This window comes from Benincasa hispida, chromosome 12 (assembly GCF_027475165.1).
Source record: "Benincasa hispida cultivar pf3 chromosome 12, pf3_genome.v1.1, whole genome shotgun sequence".
NCBI lineage: Eukaryota > Viridiplantae > Streptophyta > Magnoliopsida > Cucurbitales > Cucurbitaceae > Benincasa > Benincasa hispida.
Genome location: NC_143489.1, coordinates 40883313 through 40911047, shown reverse-complemented (window position 1 = coordinate 40911047; position 27735 = coordinate 40883313). Strand labels below are relative to the sequence as shown.

At 33.2% G+C, this 27735-nt stretch overlaps 1 protein-coding gene across 1 annotated transcript; it reads left to right on the top strand.

Annotated features, from left to right (window-relative positions):
* The first annotated feature begins 8045 nt into the window (after positions 1 to 8045).
* LOC120068526 (uncharacterized protein At1g66480-like) lies at positions 8046 to 14353 on the top strand. Its single transcript, XM_039020330.2, has 2 exons — positions 8046 to 8864; positions 13949 to 14353. Exons 1-2 carry the CDS (start codon positions 8205 to 8207, stop codon positions 14033 to 14035), a joined length of 747 nt encoding a protein of 248 aa, XP_038876258.1. The 5' UTR covers positions 8046 to 8204; the 3' UTR covers positions 14036 to 14353.
* Positions 14354 to 27735: the final 13382 nt, after the last annotated feature.

Genomic DNA, 27735 nt, shown 5'->3' with positions numbered 1-27735 from the left:
TGGTAATTCTTTTGACATTTTTTTCCAGCACCATTTGTTACATAAGTGTGCCATATTTAGATATTCCAATCCTGCAGATGGTAGCAAAATTGCATGGAATACTGAGACTATTTCTAACTTCGGAGAATGAAATCTGATGTCGAGCTAATGCTCCCTCGGAAGAAAGAAATCATAATATATTGGTTATGATTGAAGGTAGCACTGTTTTTAATCTAATTGTTATAGATAGATTCTATAACCTATGCAACAACTTCTATTGTTTTCATAAATATTATTTATATATTTAGATATATATCTCCGCCCAAATCCCTCTCGCTCTCACTCATAAAGGTCAAATCCCTCCCCTCTCGGCTCTCGCCCAAATCCCCCACTCTCGCTCATAAAGTCCATCCACTCTCGCTCTCGCTAATAGTCTCTGCAGTGCATCCCTTTCGCTTTCGCTCATCCCTCCACTTTCGCTACTCTCGCTCTCGCTCATACCTCTACTCTCGCTCTCGCACATAAAGTCCCCTCTCGCTCGCCCCGCCCGGCCCAGTTGCCAACCCTAGAGGAAACTGATCCTATTAAATCTAATGCCTTGAGTAAGTGTTGTCTTTTTCTTTTTTTCTTTTTTCCTTTTGACTTTGTAAATTGGTGGTTTTTCCCTTTAATTTCTTGGACCTAGAGGAAACTGATCCTATTAAATCTAGCGCCTTGAATAAGTGTTTCTTTTTCTTTTTCTTTTTTCTTTTTTCCTTTTGACTTTGTAAATTGGTGATTTTTTCCCTTTAATTTCTTGGATTATATTCTTATCATCATGCGTTTGATAATTTATTCCGTGCCTTCCAATTGGATTTTTTCTCTGTTGGAGGGAAGGGGACAAGGACATGTGGATTAATTAGTATTCCTGTGGTGAACTGTTAATATCACCATCACTTGTCAAAATTACTTTCTTGACTTACTTTCCAATGGTTTACACAAGATGTTTTAATTCATAAGTCTCGTTAAATTTCATGGCTGAAAATATAGTTAGCTACGTGTCGTGGTTGTTTGTTCCACAATAATCCATGTGTGCTCAATTTAAATCATGCCTTTTTGAGTTAATCCTACTGGTGGCCACTTTATGTTTATTGTGTGGTAGTTTAATATTTGGTGATTGATCCTTGTTAACAAGAATTATTGGTACAGGAAGTTCACTTTGGGAAATTGATAGTCTTTGACACCATTATTGTCCTCCTGTTTCAAGGTATGCAGTTTAATATTGATCCAAAAACTTCTGTTGCTTTGGATTTCATACTGAAAACTAGTCCTTATGTTCTTGTAGGTTAGTTTTATGCCTAGTATCCCCGTACAATCAAGTGTGTGAAGTGTTCAAGAGAGAGCTTGGCATGACACCGGATAAAGTATATTTACTTGGCTAAACCTGTTTCATATGATCAGATTATGCATTCATTCTGTTGAATGGAGATTACTTTTGCAATCTGACAAAAGCTAGTTATCTTGATTGTATTCTGATCACATTATAGCACGTTTCAATGTGCGTGACAGATTGAAGTTTCATTAACATTTGGTCTTTCATATGATTATATAAATGTGGTTATGGTTATAATATTAATTTTTTTTCCTTGGATCAGAGTCTACCTGAGGTTAAATTCTTAATCTCAGGCACATTACTTGTTAAGTTGAAGTTAAATTCTAAATCTTTCCAATTCTTTTGTAGTTGTTGGATGAGTTGAAGAAGAATCCTGATAATGAAGTCCATCTCAACAACGTATATTACATCTCTTAATCTCTCAAACCCTCCAAAATTTGTAGACAAATAAAATTGTGTTGCCCTTACACGGAAGATTCTGTTGCCCTTATAAAATCATAATCTTTGTACTACTTGTAATTTTTGTTTTCAAGGTTTGAATTATTGTACGCCTTTTAAATTATAATTCTATAGCATAATTTGTAGATTAAATGTAATAGATTTACAATCTATACATGAATAATGTCATAGCCATAGTGTTTAATGATGATGTGTCATGTTATACTTTTTTTACCGAAAAAATGGATTTGGCAAGGGAACTTTAAAAAACGGACAGATTCGGGCTTCAATGTCGGTTAAGAATAAAAAACAAAAAAAGGCTTTAATGTCAGTTGCAACCGACAAGCTTTAATCACTAAAGACCTTTAATGTCGGTTGCAACCGACATTGAAGGCTGTGTTACTGGTGTTATTGAAGCCCTTTAATGTCGGTTTAAAACCGACATTAAAGGCAACCAACATTAAAGGGCTTTAATAACACTATCTTTAATGTCGATTGCCAACCGACATTAAAGCCCTTTAATGTCGGTTTAAAACCGGCATTAAAGCCCGAATTTCTTCTAGTGAATCGAACTCTGATCTGTTCATTTCAGCATTCTCTGATGTTGATTGGGTAGCAAACATAGATGACCGTAATTCCATTGCTGCTTATTGTGTATTTCTTGGCGGCACACTTGTATCCTGGTCGTCGAAAAAGCAGTCAGTTGGGGCCCAATCAAGCACTGAATCAGAATACAAGGTGCTTGCTCATGCTTCGGGTGAGATAATATGAATTCAACAACTTCTTGGAGAGATTGGAATTCCTCAACGCAGCAAACCAATACTGTGGTGTGATAACTTGAGGCTGGTGCATTGGTTGTTAATCCTGTTTTTCACACCCGAATGAAGCATATTGAGATTGACATCCATTTTGAAAGTGATAGAGTTCTCCAAGGTCTCCTAGATGTTCAGTACGTTCCCTCTGTTGATCAAGTAGCCAACTGTCTTACTAAAACTCTTACACACAATCAATTCTTCACTCTTCGAAGCAAATTCGGAGTAGTTGAACTACCGCCTCGTTTGAGGGGGGTTATTGAGGACAAAGAAGGAAATGTCCACGTCAGCAAGACAGATGGAGAAGTGAGCCTACCTGGAAGGACAGTCGGCAGATGAATTGGCCTGATCCTAATCAACCGATTCTGTTAGGTGAATGGATTATTGGTCCAAGGACCACCTACGGCTTTATGACACCTGTACACTATTATTCTTTTATTCAATTTATTGTTTTGCCCTTTGGATTCTAGGGTTGCTGTATTCTTATTAAAAGAATGTCAGTCGAATAGTCACTGTATTTTTGTGGGAAATAATATTGATAATCAAGGTAGCCGTTGTGCAATTGCCTCTTCATCTTCCTCTGCCTTCCCTGCACTGTTTTATTTTTCTTTCTTGTTTTCCAAACGTTAACTGTCTAGGGCTGAAATGTGAATGTTGATGCCGACCAGAATTTTGGAGACGGCAGAGGACAGGTGAATTTTGATAGGAGAGTAGTGGAGATGCGGACTGAAGTGCGTAGTGGACTGGAATCGATTGGTAATGTAGGTAAAGGAATTGAAAAAAAATGAAATAGAGAGAAAAATTTAGGACCTAATTTTAGAGAACAGAAGAGAAGAAGAGAAATCAAGAAAACATAAAGGCAGGTTTAATTTTGGGAGAGATGGCAGCAAATTCTAAAATTTTGGGTGGGTTTAGTTATTTTTTTAAAAAAATTTTCAATGGCCCACTTTTTTTTCACTCAACATATTATAGCTCATTTTCAAAAAGGCTATATTAAAAAGCTATAAAATGACCTCTTTTTTTTTTTTGTGGTGGAAAAACAAAACGTGAAGGAGAGGAGAAGAGAAAGAAGAATGAAATCAGTAAGTTTTCAAAACAAAAACAAAAAAACATTGATATAAATTTTAAAATAAATTTCAAATCAATGGAGAAGTTTTTGGTAGAAAAATAAAAGAGAACTAGTTAAAAACAAGTTTAGATCCACAACATGTGCATGTGTGGAAAAAAAGTCTATTTTGAACCCAACCACAATTTCAAAGCTCAAATAACAACTTTACCAATTCAATAACATATTACTTTCTTTCTCTAAATTGTTTTTTGTTGTGGGCCAAAACCCTAGGTCATTCTAAACAAAATCTACTCGATGAAATGATCCAACAATGATTTTAAACCTAAAAATGCTAAGGAATATTGGAATTCACGTGTGAAAAAGTTGGAAAGGTTAAAGAGGTGTGTCATTGTACTAAATTTGTATATTAATGTTTGAATTAAAAAAGTTAACTCCTCATTGGGTAACCACATGCATAGTTATTATATTATACATATTGCAAAATATAGTTATTATAATATTGTCATATGAAATGTGGTTATATATATATATATACATATAGTGTGTATATCCATATGGTTTTTGACGTTTTGAGTTTTTTTTTTTTCCTTTTTTTGCAAGCATGGAAATATTAAGGAAAGAAGTCGGCTGGTGCCAAAGTTGATTTATTTATTTATGTACAAAGTCCTTTGGAATAATTATAATTTAAGGGTTTCCCACAAATTTGCTTATTCATAAGTTTCAATATAATGTAGCTCAAATTCCAATGATTCCCATTAAATCTTGGAGGACGCCGATTTAATTTTGTCCTTTTAGGGTATTTAATTACGAAATATACAAGTCAAAGATAGGCTACACGACTGAATTTATCGATGGTCAGAAAAAAAAAAAAAAAAAAAAAAAAAGACAAGAAAAGGAAATTAAATGTCAATTCGACAGAGCAACTAATTTCATTGTTAAAAATCGAAGGCAAAGTTTTAAATTAGAAAAACAAGGTTTTGAATCAGAACAAAATTGTGAAGGGTGGCAAACACATTTCTTTTAAACTAAAAATGCTTTACTTCTATGGTAACTTATCTCTATGTAGATATATACGTGGATATAATAAATAATTAAGGACGTTGACAATTGAAATGTTGTTTTATATTTTTATATTCAATCGATTCAACGAATATGTATTTAGTAGTAAATAGATTTTATTTTCGAGAATCGTTTTCGAATTCTATTATTTAAACTTTGTAAACTATGAAAAGAATATGTTTTCAATGTATTCAAATTTTAAATTTGGAATTTTAAAATGCAGAATTATATTTAAAAAGATAAAACATTAAAAAATTTAGTATTTGAGGTTATAAAGTTAATTATTTTTATTAACTTAAAATATGTATTATACAACATAATAATTATATAAATTTTTTTAACATAAAATAAATTAATTATACAACATAATATTTAGTGAATAATTATAATTAGTTTTATAGTTTATAAATATATTATCATATACATTTTTGTATAATTATTTAAATTAGAATTTAATTTATAAATGTGCTATCAAACACATATTTAAAAATATGAAATAGAATTTTAATTTAATTGGATATATTATTTTCAAATTTCTGTTTTTTAGATTACTTATCAAACAGGCTCTATATCTTTCATAGTCTATATATATATATAATATCAGAAACGTGGAATATATACACCCGACGTTAAAAAAATGTGAAATATATATAAAAATTTGAACTTTCGACCAAATAAAAAAAAAAAAAAAAACACGTGAATTTCAAGAAAGGGCATATGGATTTACCTTTTTGGCCTAATTAGAACCCCGAAAATTATTTACCACCTCCGTAATATATGGACTTTAATTTATTCAACATCCTTACCATTATAAATATTATCGTTGAATTACTTCCACACACATAATTTTAATCGTTACAAATTCCTTTCACAAACACATGCAATAAATATTGGTTGAATTTCTCAAGAGATGTCCTTTGTGTGTGGCACATTGTTGAACGTGGACTATCTTAGTATATTTCACCTCAACATTTCATGTCTTTTAAATTTCTTTTCCTAAAAATTGAAACCCTTTTACGAAAATACATAAACATAGAAACCACTAAAAAAAAAGTGAACCCCAAATTACTCTATTTCCACAAATTTACATACAACGAACTTGACTACATTTTAAAAGAAATGAAGAGAAAATGGAAAAACACACAAGCATATTCACAAGCTCAACAAACTTTTGTTAATCCAATAACTAGGTTATATAGATTTGATCCGACCTATGTCAATTACCATCAAGTTATACTAAATTTTTTCATGTTCAACAAATATTTTTGATAGAACTTTATGAAAGTTCCAAAATCAAAGGAATAATGGATGAAAAGGTCAACATTAATAAGATTTCAGATTAAAAAAATAAACCAAATAACAAAATAACGAACTACCTAGTGAACAGGCGGTGCTAAAATGTGAATGTTATCCACAGACATAAAGAAATGAAAAGCAAAATGTTTAATGGTAGAAAAGCAAATGATTATCCTATTAATGGATAGTAAGTAGTGGATAAAAACTAGAAAAAAGTTGGCAAAGGAATTAAATAATGAAACTTTATAGGTATAAATGAAAAGAGTAAAATATACGCGGTGTAGATGAGAAAAAAAAAGAGTCAAAATGAAATTAAAGACAATTATGAAGCAATTGTCCGCACTTGGGCTTGCCTTTTTTTTGTTCCCTTCTCATTCCAAATTTGGGGATTCAAGTCAAAGTTTGCACACTAGGGCGGCCGGTTCTAAGTTCTAACTCGTTTATCTTCACAATCACATTCAAATGGTAATTGCAGACCCATGATCCCTTTCCTTTTTGTTTCAAATTCCTTTTTATATTATTTATGTCATGCAAAATTATATCACTATGATTTTACGATTCTACTTCCTTTCTATACGGCCGGGTTGTTGCACTTCAATTTTCAATTTGGCTGCACAATCTTTTTGTTCAAAATATAGACTCACCTTAACATATATTCCGTATTCAACGTGACAATAGTATAAATGGAATCATGAATTTTATGGGTAATTTTGAGTTTGTTCAACAAGCCCAGATGGGAAAAAATACAAAAGCAAATGATCCCACTTTCAACCACATGAGTTTTGGCTCCAATCCAACCCAAAGTACAATTTGACGAGATCAGATTGGTTCAGGATATCTTGTGTTTAAGTTCTTGCATTGTTATTTCTTTTTCATTTAATACTCGGTTTCAATTGTTTGGCTCTTTTTCATATTTTAGACCCCACCTATTGATTTAAATGGGTCAATCGATGATTTAAGACTAAAGAAGAAGACAATTAGGGAAGACTAAGGTCAAGGTGAACCTGCCCATTAAGGAAACTATTCTAAATTTGATATTATGAAATAAAAAATTCTAAGTCAACTACGATCTTATAAATATCTTATGTTCACTTATAGATGGTAAGTAAATTCTCATTTTAAAACACTTTGCTACATCTTAAAAACTTCTAAACTAACTACATCATTGACAATTCTTCATCTTTTTTTTGATAATTTTTTTTTATATATTATAAATTTATCATTGAAGCAGACATAAATTATGTGAGATAAATTTGTACCTCAAGAATGAGGTTTTACCAAACTCCATACATAAAATGAAAGATTTTTTAAATTGTAAATTGAAAAGCAAACTAAAGTATAGGCCATATTTTTAATTGAAGCACTCTAATGATTCCTTTATAAACCTATAGAGACAAAAGAAAAAAGGAACTTTTTAAAAAGTTAGATACAGTATTATGTTTAGTCTAAAAAATAAAAGAGGGGAGCAAAGCAATATTTCTGGTTTGCTTACGTGGACTCAGCCCTTAGATCTTGAAAATTTAAAAAGAGTGGATCTAAAAAATTAGAAATAAAGCATTTTTGCAATATTATTGTCCAAAATTTATTTCCCTATATGAAAAGAATCAAATATTTTATATACCCTACCCTACCAAATTACCATTTCCCATTATGGTCAATTACATATTCTTTTTTAATATATAAAATTTATTTTATTCAAATTTGGCTTCAAGTACAACGACGGTGACTACGGTCCTCCAAATAAAAACAATTCTTTTTAATTATATATATATATTATTTTAAATAAGATAATTAGTAAAAATATATACAAATAGTAGTAAAATACCACCGATAGATTATGATAGACGAGGATACAACAACAAAATTTTGTTATATTTATAAATATTTTAATTTTTTTTTTATATTTGAAAACAGTATTTACTAATTAATAAATATTTCTTACATTTGACATGGAATCTAAATCCATTTTTCACAAATTCACACTTTATTATTATTATACAAATTTGAACCCTTCAATTTCAACTACCTTACACATGGCCCTTCTTCGGGGGGGGGGGGAAAGAAGCCATTAAATAATAATAAAAATAATGAAACCCAATATATATATATAAAGAGAGAGAGCGGAAAAAAATTATTGGGCGAAAAGGGAAAGAAACAGAAATCGAGAAAAATCGGAGACATGGGGAATACTATCGGAGGAAGGAAGAGAGTAAAAATAATGAAAGTGGACGGAGAAATTCTGAAATTGAAGTTGCCGATTCGAGTTTCGGAGGTTTTGAAGGATTATCCCGATCATGTTCTTATGGAATCTGAGGCCGTTAAGCATTACGGAGTTAAGGCCAAGCCATTGGAGCCGCAGCAGGATTTGAACAAGAAGAAGATTTATTTTCTTTTACAGTTACCGAAAATCACGGCCGAAAATCGTCCGCGGCCGGACCGGATCCCGAGAAGAGTCCGTTCCTCTGGCGTACATATGTCCGCCAAGGACCGTCTCGACCTTCTCATGCTCTCGCGCCGGACTATGTCGGAAATTGCAATTACTAGGCCGTCTTCAGCGGCGGCAGATTCCTCTGCTCAACCGCGGTTTAATAGCGGCCCGATGCAGGTCAAGATGAAGATTCCGAGATCGCAGGTGGCGAAATTGATGGAGGAGAGTCGGAATGAAGGAGAAATCGCCGAGAAGATTATTAATATGTATTTGAAGAACGAGGTCAATACTGGCGGCGGTGGTGCCGGTGCCGGTGACGGTGACGGTAACGTTGATGCCGGCCGGCAACCTGAGCAGTGGAAACCGAGCCTTGTTAGTAGCGTCAGGGAAAATTCAAAGGTTCATCGCGAGGTACGTTTTGAATTTTAACTTTTTAATTTTATTCCTATAATTTCAATTAATTTTCAATTTATTCTAGAAGTAATTAAATGAGTAATGGTTTGAGAAATTTTAAATGTCAAATCATTTAAAAAATAACAAAAATAATATCCATGAACTCTATCAGTCTCTACAGTATCAATTAATTTCTATCAAACCCATCAACCTCTATCTTACAATTTTGATATAAAGTAAATAGTTTTCCTTACTCTTTTTTTTTTTTTTTTTTTTTCTATTTCTCAAAATCTCACTAATAATTAGGTGCAGTCTAACAAATGCTCTTTGTTTCTTTATCACAATCATAAAAAGAAAAATATTTTTAAAAAAATTATAAATATCATATGACAATACTTTATTAGACTATACTTCATTAAGATAGATATATACAAGGAAGCATCCAAATATTTCTCTACTTAAACTGAAGTTAAGATTATTCTAGATTTGGATATAGAAATTAAAAAATTTTATTATTTAAATAAGAATTTAAAAAAGAATTGAAAATGAACAACTCAACAAACTGTGCGTCGTCTCATTGGTTGAGTTTTAACAACCGAAAGTTTTATTAAAAACTAAATTAAAGGAATTAAAAATGATTGATTAGTTTTGAAGGTAATAAATTCGGATAATTATTATTAATTTTAAGTACAACAAATTTGAATGAGTACCTTTCAATTTTTTTCATCTCCGTTTGACTACCCAATGGGTAAACGACGGTGTATACCTTTTACGAATATTTAAATTTAAAATTCCAAATTTACGTTTGGTTTTAGACTATATTTGTTTTGGAATTTAATTAATAAAAATATAATCTGTACTTCTTTTAATTTGACTAATATTTGGAAAGAAATTCTAAAATATAGAAAACAAAAGGCTAGCGTATTAATAACAATCCCCTTCTTTTCTCAATAATAATAATAATCCCCTTCTTTATTGGAAGGTAATCTAATATCCTTTCAAACGATAACAATTAAGAGTTAAATTATTATCATAAAGGCTTTAAGATATTAATAAATATCTAAGTCTAAACTGGGGACTTGATTTTTTTTAAAAAAATGAATAAAAAAAAAGTTTTAGCCATACTTTAATGTCGAATCTTTCTTGTTTATTTTCATTTGACCTCAAAATTTTCAGCTATTCTATTTTTCTCATTCAAGTTTTAAATATCACAATTTAAAATGTAAAAAATATTAAAGTCTAAGATAGAATAAACAAATTTGAACCATAATTAAACTGTGTGAACTCATGGAATGAAAGGTATATTAGAACACACATAATAATTAGATGTAGATAATGACGTCAGTTTTAGATAAGCAATAATAAAATTGGACCTTCTTTAGACAACTTTGCCCTTTTTTGGACTTATCCATTATGGTGATTGATGAGTTGTTCAAATTTTACCATACTCTTCATACATATAATTTTTTTTATTATTAAACATTTTGTTTTATATTTTTGGTTTTTGAAAATGAAACCTATTTCTTGTCAATTTTTATAATATTTTGTATATTTCTTAAGTCTAATGGTTGAATTCTTAATCAGATTCAAAATACGAAGATAAATTTTTAAAAGTTACTTTTTTTAATTTTAAAAATTTGACTTGATTTTTTAAACTATTGACAAAAAATAGATAACAATTCAAGAAATAAGTGATTTCTTAATTAATCTTAAAAAATTCAAGTTTAATGTTATATGTGTAAAAGAAGATTAAAAATTTGGAGACCTATTAAACATTTTTCTTTAAAGTCCAGACCAAATAAACATAAATCTAAAGTTCAAATTTCATTTTCACCATTTATGTATAATAATGTTTAAGGTAATATTTGAGTTCTCTTAGTCAAATTTAAAAAAAGAATTGTTTTAAAAAAAAACTATATATATATTTTTAATTTTCCAAACGTGGTATGAATTTGATAACATAGTTAGAATATAAATAATAAAATATTAAAATTTAAAATTAATATTTATAAACTTAATTCTAAAAAAAATCAAATGAAATCATTTAAACAAAGTCTGATAGAATAAGGTAAGATTGTTACTAAACTAATAAACAAAAACTTTTAAATGCTTTTTCTATTATTTATTTATTTATTATTTTTTTTTACACTTTTTGATAGAGTGAAATCTCTAATCTTAAAGTTAAAATTACACTTTAGTAAAAAAAAACTATTTGGAAAAAGATAGTGGAAGATAGATTGAAAAAGGAGACAGTGATACAACTACAAAGTAATTATTAGGTGGAGGACCCAAATTTGACTTTCTTTCAAAACCAAAGAAAAAAAAATCTTAATAAAATGATTATTAGGTCTAAAGTGAGTGAGATTAGGTTATTGTCACATTATTCTAACAAATCCCATGAATCTATTTTTCTTTCTCTCCCAAATGCAGACTAGCAATATATCAACTAATAATAAAGTATTTAAATAGATTAAATGCTAATGTACTAATGAAGAATTATCTGATGCAAAAGTCCAAATGTGTTTTGTAACCTTTTGAACCTAGTAAAAGTAAAAGAGGCATAATTGACATCTTAGTGTGAAGACATGCTTTATTTGATCAAACAACATGATAATTTTAGCATCTTTGTTAGAGAAAGCAAAATTTTATCCATAAATTAGCCAATAAAAATTTGATATTATCTTTAGTTCACAATACTTTATTTATGATTTGATCGATTGACATAATTTCAATATATAGTTGATGAGGGTGGTTTTAGTTAATAGTTAGGAAATAAATGAAGGCAAATAGACCATTCATCTGTCTAATAAATGTGGATTAAATTAGGTCTCAAAACATATTACATATATATATATATGAATATATGTATGTATGTATTTGTGAGACTTGAAAATTAGAAGGGTTTTTTTTTTCTCCAAAAGGATAGAAAAGTGGAAATGTGGATCAATAAATTCAATCTATTTTTAATACGTAACTAACAACATAATGTGATTTCAATATTTTATCAAAAGAATTTAAACTAATATGAAGTAGCTGTTTGTTATTTGCTGTTATAATAATTAAATTAATGCTTATTATAGGATGGTATATATTAATATTTAGTTGGGGTTTTTTGAAAAAAAGGGAAATTTTCACCCATAGGAAGAATGTCAAACTATTTATAAAAATAGTAAAAAAAATACTGACAGACATTTATAGATTTCTATCAATGCTTATCAGTAATATAATTATATCAATTTCTATTGTCGATAGATACTAACAGATTTCTATCAGCGTTAGAATTCTATCTGTTTCTATCATTGATAAATTTAGAAAACTTTTATCAGTCTCTATCAAAGAAGATCAAAATTTTGCTATTTTGTATAAATAATTTTATTTTTAAAGATCCTAAAAAAATATTTTGTTGGGGGAAATTCAAACTAAAATTGACATTTTTCTTAAAATCAACTGAAATGAGTAGTTAAAGGCCCACGGATTGAAATGGTAGGTTATCAACCACGCTGCCAAGAAAATAGAAAATTTCTCTCTCTATAACCAAATTATCAATAAAATAAATTGAACCTTTTATTTTGGTTAAATTATAAAAATACAAACTTTGTCATTTGTTTAAAAATATCCTTATATTTTTAAAAGTTACAATATTATTATTAAACTTTCATAAACATTTCAAAAATATCTTTAGAGTATAAATTCTTTAGAATTTGAATGAAAATTCATATATAAAATGGTGTAATAGGTAATACAGAATGAAAATTTGAATCACCATATCATTTTAGGTCATCGTTATATAGTTTTAAGTCATGATTTTTGTTCAAAATTTTAGAGAATTTATATTTTAGGGGTAGTTCTGCAACGTTTATGAAAGTTGAGACAAACTTTTGAAATTATAAGGACATTTTTTAAAATAAAAAAGAAAATTTAAGAAAATTTGTTATAATTTAGCCATTTATTTATAATATAAACTAAGGTTCTCTCTCTTTTTTCCCCCCTTTTCTTTTGTTTTTGTTTTTCATTGATTGAATTATTGTGACCACTTGATGAGCCAATTTATTTACAGTAATAATTAATAATGAAGTTTCATTAGCAGCTTCCATTTGTTTTATGCATCTCAAAAATGAGAACAAAATAATTAACTAATCACGTGCTGCTCACTATTAATATTTATTATAATGTTTCAACCATCAATTATAGCCGCATTTAACCTTTTTTTTCCTTAATTTATTTTAAATGTGAAAGTTTGTGTTTTTTTTCTTTAGAAAAAAAAAAAAATAGGTGCTATAAATATGTAAATTGTATATTTTTTAGATGATCCACGCATCTCTACACGGTACAGAGAGTAAGAATATAGAATATTACCGAAAATTACCAGTTTAGAATGATTATAGAAAAAAATATTTTTATTATATATACATTTTTTACAAAAACTATTTAAAACAAACTTTAAAAATATTTCAAAAACTATTTTAAGAAGTTGTCAAATATTTTTAATTTTTTTCAAAATGAATTATTTTCAAAATTGAACTCGTGAAAAGTTAAACTCGATATACTTAAACTTTGAAAATACTAGTTTTTGTTACTAAGGTTAGTTTCCCTAAATTTAAAAAATGATAAATTTTTGCATTTGACATATGTGTTTAACTCTTATTTAGTTATTAAATTTTAGAATGTTACACTTTTATTCTTGAGTGTTGAGTTTAGTTTTCATATGTCTCCAAGTTTCAATATCTTACACTAGTTTTTTATCCTCGAACTTTAACCGTTGCTTTTTCTTTTGGTCTTTGACATTCACTTTTAAATAATTCATTTAAAAATCAAGGATAAAGTATACCTTCTTAATTCTTGAAATCTAAAGATCAAATGGAAAACAAAAGTCATAATTCAAAGAGTAAAAATATAATATTTTGAGACCTATGAATGAAATAAAATTAAACTCAAAATTCGGAAATGAAAAGTGTAACATTTTGAGAACAGATTCAGGACAAAAAATATTTTTCTTGGGTGAAAAAAGAATAGTAAAAGATAGAATCTATATGTATTTAATATTTGGAGACAATTTTGGAAGTAGTAGCTAACCTTGTTTGTGAATGTAATAAATGATACAGAAGCGAGTGAGTTTCTTACCAATGGATAAAGGAGAAAGTCATTTAGCTGTAGCAGACAATCAACTGCAGACAGAAGTTTTGAATTGAGAAAGGAGGAAGAAGAAGAAGAAGAAAAGAAGAAGAAGAAGAAGAAGCATCCATCTCTTTTTCCATGGTTTAATTTCCTAGCTTTCAAAAATTATAAATTCTTCCATATATTATGTGGAAGTTGTTAATTAGATCATAACTTTCATACAAAAAGTAGAGATCATGAGAGATCCAAAACCTAAGTCAAATGCTATGGGAGAGATGTTTTGCAAAAGAAAGATAGGTTTTGAGTGAGAATTGAGTGATTTAGAATAGGGATGTTAATTACAATATACATTTGTACATATTAATGAATATATTTTGTATGTTTGATCAGAAGGAAGGATATGTCAAGTTTCACGTGGGAATGGAGTTTCTAAACTATATAGTCTCTTTTTTTTAATTATCAAGCTAATAATTATTAATTAATTTCAAGCTAAATTAAACATAATTCAACAAATTTTCGATAAAGAGATGAGAGATTCATATCTCTCATTTTTATATGTCGTTGAACTTAAAAAACAAAGATCCATATTGATAATAGCATGGTATATATATTCTCACACAAAGGCAATGGCTTATTGAAGGCTTTCATCAAGTTCCAAGAGTCTTACCATTCATGCTCACAATGTTCGTGGATAAAATTTGGTTCAAAGATCATTTTTCTTGGATCTCTAAAGCTATCAATACGGATGTTTCCCTTTTATGGTGTTGTTTGCTTTTGGTTTAGCTATTTTTTCCACTAAAGTAAAGCAAAAATTTCTTATAGTACCATGGTAGTTGTAAAATTTCCCAGCATTGGCTACATAGTTTATTTTTAGCCCTAATATATTATTATTTGAATGATAAATTGATAGCACTCCATTATTCTTAAATACAACTCTTATTTAGTCAATTATGTTTTTTTTTTTTTTTTTAAATATGCAGAGGGGAGGAATCAAACATTTAATCTTAAAGTCAATAATATAAATTTTATGTTAGTTGAGCTATGCTCATCTTTTACTATCATCAACCATGCTTGCATTATTCAAATGGTTAACAAAACATTTTTGGCCCTTAATTTATTAAAAAGTAACAATTTAGCTTATTAGTCTTAATTTGAAACAATTTAGGCTTCGTTTGTTAAAGCTCAGTTTCATAACTATTTAGTTTTTGGTTAAACACATAAACCAATACAAGAATATAGTCTTTATTTGACACTCAAAATTGTCTGGATATAGCTGAAAACATGTCAGGAGATCATCTCCTAACATCCATGTTCTCGTCGAGAGAATAGTTGGGAAATAGGCATCGGGAGTCATACTCCCAACGCAAAACACCTACTCGTCGGGAGTTTGTGTAAACTCCCGACGAGGTATATACGCTGTCGAGAGTATTTATCTCCTGACGGGGTCAACGATACATCAGCAGTTCTCCCGTCTCTCTTGACGGTTTCAATTCCATCGGGAGTTTGAATGACCAAATGGATATCCTCGTGCAATCTCTTGACGTCTGTGTGCCCAGTTGGGAGATACGCCCACTCCTAACGCTTTTGTTGACAAATTGGGCCTTTTTTCTTTTTAACATTTCTATAGTTGTTTTTTTTTAAAAAAATTTTGATCTGCATAACCTAAAATTTAACCCAAATCAACAATTTATTAAGGAAATCTAAAATTTTCACATACATTGAAATTAAACAAAGTCATCCATAGTATTCTTTGCTACATAAAAAAGAGAGAAGTGTACTAGACAATAATGTTTACATATAAATATTGTGGTCCACAAAAAGATATATTGAGGAACATATAGGAGAAAGTGTGATGACCATGTTGTGAGCTCGTGACTCCAAAAATGCTCCTCCAAAGTATCAAATTTACCTACAATTTGATTAAATTGAGATATTAGTGCACATTATTATTAAGACTAAAACGTGTGAATCTCTCTCAACCCAACATTAAAACTTAACAAAATAATACAAAAAGAACTTAGTGAAAAATATGAAGATATAGTTAAACTTACACTCATACCACTTTATGAGTCCACAAAACAATTCTAATAACCAAACTATGCCAAATCTAACCTTGATAAATAAATGCAATTCAATCCATCTTCTCCCAACATTCAAACTCCATGAATATAATATTCAAACTTAGTAACACACATACTTTTACAATTTATAAACATAAGCTAGCTATCTATATGATTTCAAATACCTCTCCCCCACCCCACAACAAAAGCACAAGAACCACAAACCTAAGAACCAAACTTGGCCAATCTAATCTTCATGAATAAATACATACCACTTTAATGAGTCCTATAAAATAATTCTAATAACCAAATTATGTCAAATCTAAATGCAATACAATCCCTTCCTCTCCCCCACCCCCTTCCCTAAACTTGGCCAATCTAATCTTCAACATTCAAACTTCACGAACACAACATTCAAACCTAGCAAGACACATACTTTTGAATTCATAAACATAAACAACACTTACGTAATTACCTAAAACAAAGCTAGATATATGATTTCGAACCCTCCCCCCTCCTTCTCTCCCCCTCTCCCCAAACAAAAACACAAGATCACAAACAAACACCGCTACCCACTACAGATCCTCTCCTGACGACAGATTGATCGTTGGGAGTTTGATCGGGAAAAATTCGTCGGGAGAGGATCTCCCGATGCATAAAACAAGGCATCGGGAGTTGTCCTAGAACTCCCGATGCATAGCATAGGGCGTCGGGAGTTCCTAGAACTCCCGACGCATGATATACGGCATCGGGAGTCTAGGAACTCCCAACGCCAATTTATGCATCGGGAGTTTTAGGACGACTCCCAACACCTTATTTTATGCGTCGGGAATTCTAGGAACTCCCGATGTCCTGTTTTATGCGTCAGGAGTTCTAGAACTACCGACAGTTTATTTTATTCGTCAGGAGTTACGGGAACACCCGTCGCACTATTCTATGCGTGGGGAGTTCCTTCATTGGAAGTTGAAAAAAAATACTTTTCTTAGTCCAGTTTAGAATTTGTTTTCTTTTTTTTTTTTTATCTTGCTTCGATGGATGTTTGTAAGCACAGAAAAGTTCAACGTATTTATTTGTTGTAAGATCTTTTCTCCATTCATTACGACTGAAGAAGGTCTAGTTCAACTTTTCCATTATGTTTCCTACTTCGGCGCCAACTATGATTCTCTGGAAGATAACGTCGATATCCTATAAATGATATTTTTTCTCTTATCCCGAAATATGAATTATCTTCTTTGCATATTGAACATGCTTGATAACCTTTTGTACTCTACCCAGATAGGTCATCGTACGTAGGGAAGCCATTAATAGTCCATAATAAGGTGGCATATAGTTGAAAAAACTCACCAGTAATAGAATCATAAATTTGCACACCAATTGTCCATAACTCTTCCAACTCCTCAATCAACGGCTGCAAGTAAACGTCATTTTCCTTTCCAAGAGATTTTAGACCAGGTATGAGCAAAGACATGAAGAAGTTTTTTTCCTTCATGCATTTCCAAGGGGGTAAATTATAAGGAATTATCACCATAGGCCACATATTATAAGAAGTACTCATATTTCCAAACGGATTGAACCCATTTGAAGCTAATCCCAAACGAACATTTCAGGGATCTAAAGGGAAATGAGGAAATTCACGATCAAAATGTTTCCACCCTTCTACATCAGCTGGATGTCGCAATATATCCTCCATTTCAACTCGCTTATCTTTATGCCATCTCATGTCAGAAGTGCCTTCTTTTGATGCAAACAATCATTTTAATCTCGGTATCAATGAAAAATGACGCAAAACTTTATGTGGTATTTTTTTACCCTTGCCATCATTAACTTTGTATCGAGACTCACCACAAACGGGGCATTGTTGCAAATCTACAAATTCTTTCCAATACAATACGTAATCATATTTGCACGCATGAATAGACTCATAACCTAGGCCTAAATCACGCAATTTTTGCTTAGCTTCATAAAAGGTGTTGGGATTGGTGTCCTAATTCTCCCGGAGTCCCGTTGTTTTGTAAAGATACACATTGTTTAATAAATAAAATAAGTATTATTTAATTCTGGCATTTACTCATATCCAATAAACAAAGTCCTTGGTTATCTTATGTGAACTTAAGCATGTATATGTGATATACAAGTGGATCATGCCTTAAGTGATAACCTAAATAGGTCTGTAGTATAAGGATTAAGGTGGGATACCTGATCCTGGTGACACTACAGATACGACCCGCTTTGTAGAGGTTTGCAAGTGTTATAAACTAATACAAATGGTTGATCCTGATCATTCATATGAAGACATGCGAGCGGGGGTGTTCTATACAAAGAGTTTGTATAAGACCTGGACCATGAGATGACTAGACTCTGTATATAACACCGTTGATACTAGAGACTTGCATCCCACCTAAACGACCATAGGTGACACGACCTTAATTCTGAGTGTTTTGGGAACACCTGCCTTTGAGGGCGGTTCTTTGATTAGTATGGCTGAGAGTGTCCAGATTGCCAACTCAACATGCCTACCTTTTTGGGGACTTGTCTAATCTGAGAGCTGGAAACTCAATCCACAAGATGGAATTCACTCCTTTCCTGAATCAGGGATAAGTAGAGAGATTGCTCGCTTAAGGGCTAAATCCGGGGCTTGAACATAGTGGCCATACCTTCTCTTTGGAAGAGAAGACTTAATCATAGTAGGACTATGACTTATGTTCATTAAAGAGATCAGTGGTACTTTAGAAGATAGATGTAATTAAGGGGCATAACGGTTATTGGCCCAGTTGTACTTACGAGCGTTCTATGAAGGGTTGTCGCACTGTTGATTGGTTAAGATGGACACGTAATATATATGTGGTAAAGAGAGTTCAGTCGTCGGTCTTTAGTAGAGTGTCTGGCAGTTAATGGATGGTGGATCCCATGACTAAAGAGTTTAGTCAGTTATTCACGTACCATTAGAGCTTCGAGCTACAGGTCCATGAGGTCTTCTTGGTAGCTCAATGGATTCAGTTGAGGATTAGTTCTTGGTGTTGATTTGAAATGTTCAAATTAAAAAGAGGTTTTTTTATTATATATGATATAATCAAGATGATGTATGAGATACATCTAGTGGAGGATTGATGTAAATGAGATTTACATTAAATACCATGAAATAGAAAAAGAACTATGGTTTATATGTTTCATGAGATGAAATATTAAAACTATAGGTTATAAATATAGTCTAATAAGTTGGTTATCATTTATATTTATAATAATATTAATTATTGGATAATTAATTCTTTTTCTTTAAATAACCAAACTAGTGGGTAGAGTCAATATCAAGGTGAACAAAGAGAGTATTTATTGTAAGTGGGTGAAGGGTGTGTGTCAACACATCCTATGGTCTCTGTCATTGGTTCTCATCGTGAGATCATTATGTACGCCCTCATGTCGCCTTCAGAACATCCCCCTTTAGATGGATTTTGTGCAGTTGGTCAATATCAAGTTGAACTCCATGCTTTAAGTTTTGCACCAATAGGATTTTTTCCTTCGGATTGGCCTTTTGGGACGAACCTCTAGGGCTTAAAATGGCGAGTCACACTTACGGGAGATTGTTAAGTAAGTTAATGATCTCTTGGCCAAATCAATGATGGCTAGTCATTATAAGAGCAAGAGTTGTTCTGGTATTAATGACTGGTTGAGAACTTCTCAATTCAGAGGAGGGATAACTGACCTCCCTTCGGCGGCTTTTGTCCTAAACCTTTGAAGCGTCATTGTGAAACTAGATGTCACACGGAGTTCATGTTAGTTTTGCTAAAACCTTATTGGATGTTGTTTTGTTTTACAACGGATATTTGCTTAAAACCTAACGTAGGTCAATGTGTTTTTCTTTTCAGCAACTCGTTAGTATTTCTGTTTAAAGCTTTTAAAAATGACCGATTACTTACAGTGGAAAGAATTGTATGAAATGAATTTCGTGGCAAATGAGCTTTGTCCTACTACTCTCCAAAAGAGGAGACAAGATAGTAAAAATGATTTATTGGTCTTAAAGACATGTCTGGTAGAGAATGATGATTCTGCTTGGATCCTAGATTCAGGTGCTACCAATCATGTTAGTTGCTCTTACCAAGGATTCAGTTCCTAGAAAACGTTGCCACAGGGAGAGATGACTCTTCGAGTCGGTACTGGTGAGGTTGTTTCAGTCTTTGCTATAGGCAGGTTGAAGTTATTTGTTGACAAGAAACGTTATCAGTTATTAGATAATGTTTTTGTAGTTCCTCATATTAAGAGGAACTTAATCTCGATTTCTTGTCTCATTGAACAAGGCTACACCGTCTCCTTTTTTGAGAATAAAGTGTTTATTTTCAAGAATGGAATGGAAATTGGTTATGGTTCAATGGAAAATAACTTATATGTACTAAGGCCGTTAGTCATAAAAGCCTTTTTTAACACTGAAATGTTCAGTACGACAACAATAGCTAAAAGACCAAAGGTTTCTCCAAAATAAAATGCCCATCTTTGGAATTTTAGGTTAGGTCACATCAACCTCAATAGGATTGAGAAGTTGGTGCAAAGTGGACTTCTAAAGAGTTTAGAAGAAAACTCCTTACCGGTATGTGAATCATGCCTCGAAGGCAAGATGACCAAACGAACTTTTACTAGAAAAGGTTACAGAGCCAAGGAAGCCTTGGAGCTTGTACATTCAAACCTCTGTGGTTCGATAAATGTTAGAGCTCGAGATGGGTATGAATATTTCATCTCTTTTATAGATGATTATTCAAGGTTTGGGTATCTCTTCCTAATGCAACGTAAGTCTGAAGCCCTTGACAAGTTCAAGGAGTATAAGGCTGAAGTTGAAAACTTGTTAGGTAAGAAGATAAAAACATTATGATCTAATCGTGGTGGAGAGTATATGGACCTCCAATTTCAGAACTATATGATAGAACATGGGATTGCGTCCCAACTCTCGGCCCCTGGTACACCTCAGCAGAATATTGTATCAGAAAGGAGAAACAAAACCTTGTTGGACATGGTTCGGTCTATGATGAGTTATGCTCATCTTACAGACTTGTTTTGGGGTTATGCAGTGCAGACTGCATGTTATATCCTAAACAATGTTCCCTCGAAAAGTATTTCTGAAACATCTTTTGAGTTATGGAGAGGTCATAAAAGTAGTTTACGCCACTTCAGGATTTGGGGCTTTCCGGCACATGTGCTAGCGACTAACCCAAAGAAGTTGGAACTGCGTTCGAAGGTTTTCCTCTTTGTAGGTTACCCCAAGGAAACGAGATGAGGATACTTTTATGGAGAACAAAGTGTTCGTTTCCATAAATGCTTCTTCTTGGAAGAAGACCACATGAGGGATCATAAGCCATGAAGTAAGCTAGATTTACGTGAGATCTCTAGTGAGACTGAGACTACTGAGGGTTCAACAAGAGTTGTTGAACAGATCGATAGATCAACAAGAGTTGTTGAGGTCGGGATGTCTAGTCAACCAGCTCAAGAGTTGTGACTGCCTTGACGTAGTGGGAGGGTTATGAACCCACCGGATCGCTACATGGGTTTGACTGAAGCCCAAAATGTCATTACGAATGATGAGGTCGAGGATCCGTTGTCTTTTAAGAAAGCAATGGAGGATGTTGACAAAGATGAATGGGTTAAGGCCATGGAATCTATGCACTTCAATAACGTCTGGGAGCTTATTGATCCACCTGATGGGGTAAGACCTATTGGGTATAAGTGGATCTATAAGCGAAAGAGAGATGTAGATGGAAAGGTGCAAACCTTTAATTCTAGACTCGTGGCAAAGGGTTATACCCAGGTTGAAGGAGTTGACTATGAGGAAACTTTCTCATCTGTTGTCATGCTGAAGTCTATCATGATTCTCTTGTCCATAGCCATATTTTATGATTATGAAATATGGCAAATGGACGTCCAGACTGCTTTTCTTAATGGTAATCTTGAGAAGACCATCTATATGACTCAACAAGAGGGGTTCATCGTTCCAGATCAAGAGCAAAGAGTTTGCAAGCTTAATAGGTCCATTTATGGGCTGAAACAAGCATCTAGATCTTGGAACATCAAATTTGACACTGCTGTCAAGTCGTTTGGCTTTGATCAGAACGTTGATGAGCCTTTTGTTTACAAGAAGATCATCAGCTACTCAGTAGCTTTCCTGGTACTGTATGTTGATGATATCCTACTCATTGGGAATGATGTAGGGTATCTAACTAACATTAAGGAGTGACTAGCTGCCCAATTCCAAATGAAAGATTTGGGTGAGGCACAGTATGTTCTCGAGATCTGAATTATTTGGGATCGCAAGAACAAATGGCTAGCCCTGTCTCAGGTATCATACATTGATCAAATGCTAATCAGGTACAAGATGCAGGATTCCAAGAGGGGTTTATTACCCTTCAGGCATGGAATCGTTCTGTCTAAGGACCAATGTCCTAAGACACCTCAAGAGGTTGAGAAGATATGACAGATTCCCTATGCTTCTGCTGTAGGAAGCTTGATATATGCAATGTTGTGTACTAGACCCGACATTTACTATGCAGTAGGGATTGTCAGCCGGTATCAGTCCAATTCAAGATTTGATCACTGGACGGTGGCCAAGATGATCCTCAAGTATCTTCAGAGAACGAGGGACTACATGCTTATGTATGGAGATAAGGATCTGATCCTTACAGGATACACAGACTCTGACTTTTAGACATCGGGGTCAGTGTTTACTCTAAATTGAGGGGTTGTAGTTTGGCGAAGCATCAAGCAAGGATGCATCGCGGACTCCACTATAGATGCCGAATAGTAGCGGCTTGTGAAGCAGCTAAAGAGGCTGTTTGGCTGAGGAAGTTCGTTTTAGATTTAGAAGTTGTTCCAAATATAGATTTGTCGATCACACTTTATTGTGATAACAGCGGGGCTGTGGAAAATTCGAAGGAGCCTCGGAGTCATCGTTGGGGTAAACACATAGAACGAAAATATCACCTGATTAGGGAGATTGTGCATCGCGGTGATGTGATAGTCATAGAGATCGCATTGGAGCACAACGTTGCTGATCCCTTTACAAAGGCCCTCACAGCTAAAGTGTTCGAGGGTCACCTGGAGAGTATGGGTATGTGGGACATGCGGCATCTTGTCTAGGGCAAGTGGGAGATGATACTGGGGTATGCCCTAGTTTATTGTATCTTGTACTTTTTTATATTGTATTATACATTAATCTCCTGAGTTATCAGGACAAGTGGGAGATTGCCGGGATTAGTGTCCTAATTCTCCCGTAGTCTCGTTGTTTTGTAAAGATACACATTATTTAATGAATAAAATAAGTGTTATTTAATTCTAACATTTACTCATATCCAATAAACAAAGCTCCTTTGTTATCTTATGTGAACTTAAGCATGTATATGTGATATAGAAGTGGATCATGCCTTAAGTGATAACCTAATTAGGTCTGTAGTATAAAGATTAAGGTAGGATACCTGATCCTAATGACGCTACGGATACAACCCGCTTTGTAGAGGTTTGAAAGTATTGTAAACTAATACAGATGGTTGATTCTGACCGTTCATGTGGAGACGTACGAGTGGGGGTGTCCTATACAAAGAGTTTGTATAAGACCTGGACCACGAGATAACTAGACTCTGTATATAACGCCGTTGATACTAGAGACTTGCATCCCACCTAAACGACCATAGGTGACATGACCTCAATCCTGATGTTTTGGGAACACCTGCCTTTGAGGGTAGTTCTTTGATTAGTATGGGTGAGAGTGGCTAGATTGCCAACTCAACATGCCTACCTTTTTGGGGACTTGTCTGATCTGGGAGCTGGGAACTCAATCCACAAGATGGAATTCACTCCTTTCTCGAAGAAGGGATAAGTAGAGAGATTGCTCCCTTAAGGGTTGATTTCGAGGCTTGAACATAGTGGCCACAACTTCTCTTTGGAAGAGAAGACTCAGTCATAGTCCTGAAGAATCAGTGGTACTTAAGGAGACATATGATATAATTGGGATGGTATATGAGATACATCTAGTGGAGGATTGATGTAAATGAGATTTACATTAAATACCATGAAATAGAAAAAGAACTATGGTTTATATGTTTCATAAGATGAAATATTAAAACTATAGGTTATAAATATAGTCTGATAAGTTGGTTATCATTTATATTTATAATAATATTAATTATTGGATAATTAATTCTTTTTCTTTAAATAACCAAATTAGTGGGTGGTTATTGGATTCATGGTAACCGTGAGTTTAAAAGGAAAGTGGTTTTCCTATTTTGAAAAGAAGTTTTACAAAAGGTTGATAAAAGTTGAGATTTCTCTCTCGTGAAAAAGAAACTCACCGAGTCGTCAAGTAAATACAGATTTACTAAATGATGGCTGGGCGAGCTAAACGATCGTGCAGTTTTTACTAAACGATCGCATAGTTTTGCTAGACGACCGCTTATCCGAAGTAAAAGATCGTGTAGAGTCTGTAGGCGACAGACCGAGCTAAACGATGAGCTAATCGATCGTATAGTTTTTGCTAGACGATCGCTTAGCTTTATCTAAACGATTGGGCATCGACTTATACGATAGGTCTCCGCCATCTCCCACTTGCCCAATCGCGTATGCGATCTGTGTTTCCTCCTTCGTCTACCTCACACCAAGTCCGAACAGAGCCCACCCTCTGGATTCTCACAGCGAGAATACCAAGGTAGCCTTGTTGGTGGTGTCTTACTCAACTCGACACCGTCGAGGTTTTCTGGAGGCCATTCGTTGTACTGTGGAGGCCGTTCGTGTTGTTGAGGAGTTCATGGCCGAGGCGATCGTTGAGGACGAGCACGAAGTGTTTGTGCGTGTTCGTTCTGTGTTGCGGTCGTGTAGATCGAGCGTTCGAAGTTGATGTTGTTCGAGTAATTGTGCGTAAAGGAGCGTGGAGACGCATCTGCAAATGTTTGTAGATTTTTCCCTTTATGCATTTGTATTTTTTCATGCTATAATTTCTTTGTTAATTACAAAACCGCTTGTTTTGAAGTCGACTATAAATGTATTGTTCATTCATGATTGTGATTTGGAATAATCTTACTTCCACTGCTCATGAAAATCGCGAATCCGATTTCCTTTAAAAGGAAGTAGGTATAGCGGTGCCAGCTAGAAATGCTGCTTTTAACAATTCCAGCAACATGTCAAATGATTTGTTACTCCAGCCGTTGAGAGCTTTGTTATGCATCAACTTCACTAAAAAGTTCAAGGACGAAAATTGCGAATAACCAAGGTATAGTTCATTACGTGCTTTAGACATTAAATCCTCGAATAAGTTCGTGGTATCTCTTTCTTGACCATTAGAGGACATTTCATTCTCAATCCCTTATTCATTTGCATCTTCGTTTTCAATTGGAACTTGTAGATCGTTTATAAGATTCAACATCTCATTCTCTTTGACAGCATTACCCTTTATACTATCTACTTCAACATTTTGTATTGAATGAGTTGTATGACTTTCAAAACCTCTAGATAAGTTTATTGGCTCTCCATGATATACCCATTCACAGTATGAGAGAGATATTCCATATGTTAATAGATATCGTTCCACGATATCTAATTTTTCCCAAATTGAATTCATACAATTCTTGCATGGACATCTTATTCGTTTGGAATCATTAACATGAAACTTCACCATATCTAAAAACTGGGATACTCCTTCTCTATTCTCCACTGATAACTTATTCCTTAGTTTAATATATTCTTTATTCATCCTTAAAAATAAATTTTTCTGACCAACTTGTAATCCAAAACAATAACCTGGATTAGAGAACAAAGTACAAAATCTTTATTAAGCATGAATTTTGATTAATTTAATAAACAATTCCAAGTTTATTCGGAGAATTTAAAATTTTAAATAATCTCTAATAGGTGATTTGACATTTTTTGTCCCTAATGTTATTGATTTTTTTGCCCCTAAACTAAGTCCAAAATTAAGTAATAAGTAAAAGGGGTCCCTTTTTTTTGCCTTTAATGTTATTGGTTTGGTTTGAAAACCAAAGTGTTTTTAGGGGTATAGAGTTCAATTTTTCTTCGTTAAGTTAGTTGAATTAACAGAGGTGAACACTATGTGATGTATCATTTTACTTATACATGTGTCAACATGTCACAAACATCATAGTACATTTGAAATATATTTTAAATTAGTTTTAGTCAAGCAAGTCACTAAATCCTTAACCTTAAGAATTAAAAGGAAAAAAAGAAAAAAGACTCAATCCACCAAATTACAGAAATTGTAACATCCATAATCCACAATCCATAATCCATAATTCACAATAACATCCATAATATTAATTACATGTAACATCCATATTCTACAATTCACAATAATATCCACAATTCATAATAACATCCAAAATCCACCAAATTGTAGAAATTGTAACGTAATGAAATGAGTCAATCTCAATTAGTGCAAAAAGGAAGGAAAAAAAACCATAAGCTAGAAACATTAGATTTAATTTAAAGAACAACAAATGAGATAGATGCTAAATAACAATAAATCAAAGCAATAGTAATCGGATTTCAAAGACTAATCGGATTTCAAATTCATGAGAAATTAAACAATGGCTTGAATTCGCAAAATAAGAGAAAGGAAATGAAAGGGATGTGGGCGATCCTGTTGAAAGCTTGTGAAGGACACCGGAGCGGAGAACGACAAGCAATGGAACAACGACGACAAGGAAATGAACGACGAAGGAAATGGAGAAGAAATGCGAAGAGAAGGGGTTTTTAGTTTGGGTTAATGGGAAAGAAAGGGAAAGGGAAAGGGCAGGGAGGCAGCAGTGGCACGAAGGGGGAAGGGGAAGGAGACGGTGGCTGCACAAGGGGGAAGGGGAAAGGGAAGGAGGCAGTGGCGGCTAGGTTTACAATTTGAGTAATGGAGAAGAAGGGGAATGGGAAGGGGAAGATCTGGGTTTTACCAGATGGGATCTCCCGACGCCGCCCAATGGGTATCGGGAGATCCATCGGGAGTTCTTGGAACTCCCGACGAGTAAAAAAGGCGTCGGGAGATGCCTCCTATCTCCTGACGGTTCTTTAGTGCATCGAGAGATGCCTTCTATCTCTCGATGCGCTTCTTTACTCGTCGGGAGTTCCTTCGAAACTCTCGATGGATATTTACGTTGTCGGGAGAGACGCTATCTTCCAACGACCGAGCTCCCGACGACTAATTTAGGCATCGTGTAGCTTCTTTTTCTTATAGTGACCATAAGTGCAAGATAGCCAACAATTCATTGTCAACTAATCATACCTAATTCGATGATGATTAACTACTTTACTACCATAAGTGCAAGATAGCAACATATTGGCCAATATCATAAGGTTCACTATAATTAGAATATCAATTAACCATACCTAATTCGATGGTTCTTCTCTGTGTGATTGCACCATTTGTAAAATCATTATTGTTTTCATTTCTTCCATCTTTCTCGCATGATCCTTTTTCATTTGATTTTGAGACTCTTCAAGCTCCTTAATATTTGATTGGGATTCTTCGAAATTAGCTCTTAGTTCCCTCACTTCTTCCATATCATGCATTCCTATGGTAGATGAACTTGATGAGCTGTTACCTCTCCTTGACTTAGGTTTGGGCCCTAACTAAGACCTTTTATGTGATCGGGTTGTCTACCCAAAACTATCTCACAAATTTCATCCCATGTTAGTAGTTAGGAACCTTTTGGAATAGGATTCGCTTGTAATTCTAACATTTGATT